This window comes from Colobus angolensis, unplaced genomic scaffold (assembly GCF_000951035.1).
Source record: "Colobus angolensis palliatus isolate OR3802 unplaced genomic scaffold, Cang.pa_1.0 Scaffold21, whole genome shotgun sequence".
Classification (NCBI taxonomy): Eukaryota; Metazoa; Chordata; class Mammalia; order Primates; family Cercopithecidae; genus Colobus; species Colobus angolensis.
In genome coordinates, this window is record NW_012115266.1 from 8,671,604 (window position 1) to 8,673,504 (window position 1,901).

Sequence of the window (1,901 nt, forward strand, 5' to 3'; positions counted from 1 at the left end):
CCTCCCCTCCCTACAGTCGGCGACTGGCCACGCCCTCTCAGTGCCTGCCCTGGCCACGCCCCCTGAGAGCCTGCTCCCTCCCCATTCACGCCCTCCGGGCACCCAGCCACGCCCTCTCAGCTCCTGGCCCTGCCCTGCCCCGGCCCCGCCCACCTGGCGCCAGGCCCCCTTATTTCCGTCTGCCCTTGTTTTCAGTTCATCTTGTTTGTTACTTCCAACACTCCACTTGCTTCCTCGCTTTTTTTTTTCCCACTTCTTTATCCATTCTTCCCTCTTCTTTTCACTGTTTCCCCAGCCCTACTGTTTTTTCCCAAATGATAAAAGGATAAAACCCAACAGGAGTAGAATAACATGGGCTGCAGCGACAACCATTTCCATGGTTCGCCCTGTCGCATGGCGACAGTGTGCCCATAAACATAGTAGAATGTTGCGCAGACCACGGGGGTAAACAGGGACTTGTGGTGGAGCTGAGCCCGGGTCTCCCTAAACCTTGCCTCCTGTCTCTGCTGCCCACCCCAACAGACCTCCGTGCTTCTGTTTCAGCTTTCCCAAAAGCTGTGTTGGCCCCATCTGCCATCCTGCAACCCCGGCAACACCCGTCCAAGATGCTCCTGTTGCTTCCTGAGGCCGGCCGGCCTGCCCTGTCCCCAGGACATAGCCCTCCTTCTGGGGCTCCAGGGCCCCCAGCCGGAGTCAGGACCACGCGCTTGCCATCTCTTACCCCACCACTACCCACATCCTCCCCTTCTGCCCCTGTGTGGCTGCTGTCCACCCTGATGGCCACCCCAGTGCCTACTGCCTCCCTGCTGGGGAACCTCAGACCCCCTTCGCTCCTTCATGGGGAAGTGATGGGGACCCCTTCCTCACCCAGGGGCCCTGAGGCCCCCTGGCTGGCAGCAGGGCCCTCTCCCTGCTGGCACCTGGGAGCCATGCTTGAATCTGGGAGTCGCTGGACAGAGCCTGGGTGTTCCCAGTGCTGGTGCAAGGTGGGTACTAGGGGTCCCTGGAACTTCCTTGGTCTGGAGTCTGGGGCCTTGTGATGGCTGTAACTCCTGCTTGTGCTTCTAGGATGGGAAAGTGACCTGTGAAAAGGTGAGGTGTGAAGCTGCTTGTTCCCACCCAATTCCCTCCAAAGATGGGGGATGCTGCCCATCGTGCACAGGTGAGAGCTGGTGCCAGGGAAGGACATAGCCCTGCCTCTTCCTTTCTCTGCATCCTCCTGCTGCCAAAAGGCTGTTCTTTAACATTAGTGTACATTAGAATCTCCTGGAGGGCTTACCAAGCCACACTTCCCTTGGTGCTGCCCCCAGAGCTTCTGATTCAGTAGGTGTGGGATAGGGCCAGAACATGTGCATTTGAACAGGTTCCCGGGTGATACTGACATGCCTGGTCTAGCGACCACACTTTGAGAACCACCCGTTTATGCTGTAATATCCCTCAAGGGGGACTTTTCATCTTCTGGGCATTGTTTTCAGCTTCATTCGCTCATTAATTTATTCAGTCATTCATTGAGCCTCTTTAAATCCACTGTGCAGTCCCCTTCTCCTGCCCCAGTTCCCCTCCTACAGAGGGAGGAGTCATTGTTTCTAAATTCTGTCCCCTTTTTGACTACCCCCGCCATCTGCTGATGGTTTTTCATTTGCTTCTCATTGCTGGAAGGATAGGGACCCACATTCTTCACAGATCCTTCACAGAGCTTCTCAAAACTTGCTCTGCACTGGGATCAAGGGGACTCTTACTAAAATGCAGATTCTTGGCTGGGCATGCTGGCTGAAGCCTGTAATCCCAGCACTTTGGGAGGTGGAGGTGGGCAGATCACTTGAGCCCAGGAGTTTGAGACTAGCCCTGTGTCTACAAAAAATACAAAAAATTAGCCAGGTGTGGTGGCGTGTACCTGTAGT

The 1,901-nt window shown here is 55.7% G+C and overlaps 1 protein-coding gene across 1 annotated transcript in view; it reads left to right on the forward strand.

The window, feature by feature from the left end:
- VWCE (von Willebrand factor C and EGF domains) overlaps positions 1 to 1,901 on the forward strand; it is a 49,188-nt gene that overhangs the window by 12,880 nt on the left and 34,407 nt on the right. Inside the window, 2 exon segments of the mRNA XM_011942792.1 lie at positions 544 to 986; positions 1,069 to 1,162. Of these exon segments, the coding sequence (XP_011798182.1) occupies positions 544 to 986; positions 1,069 to 1,162 (537 nt within the window).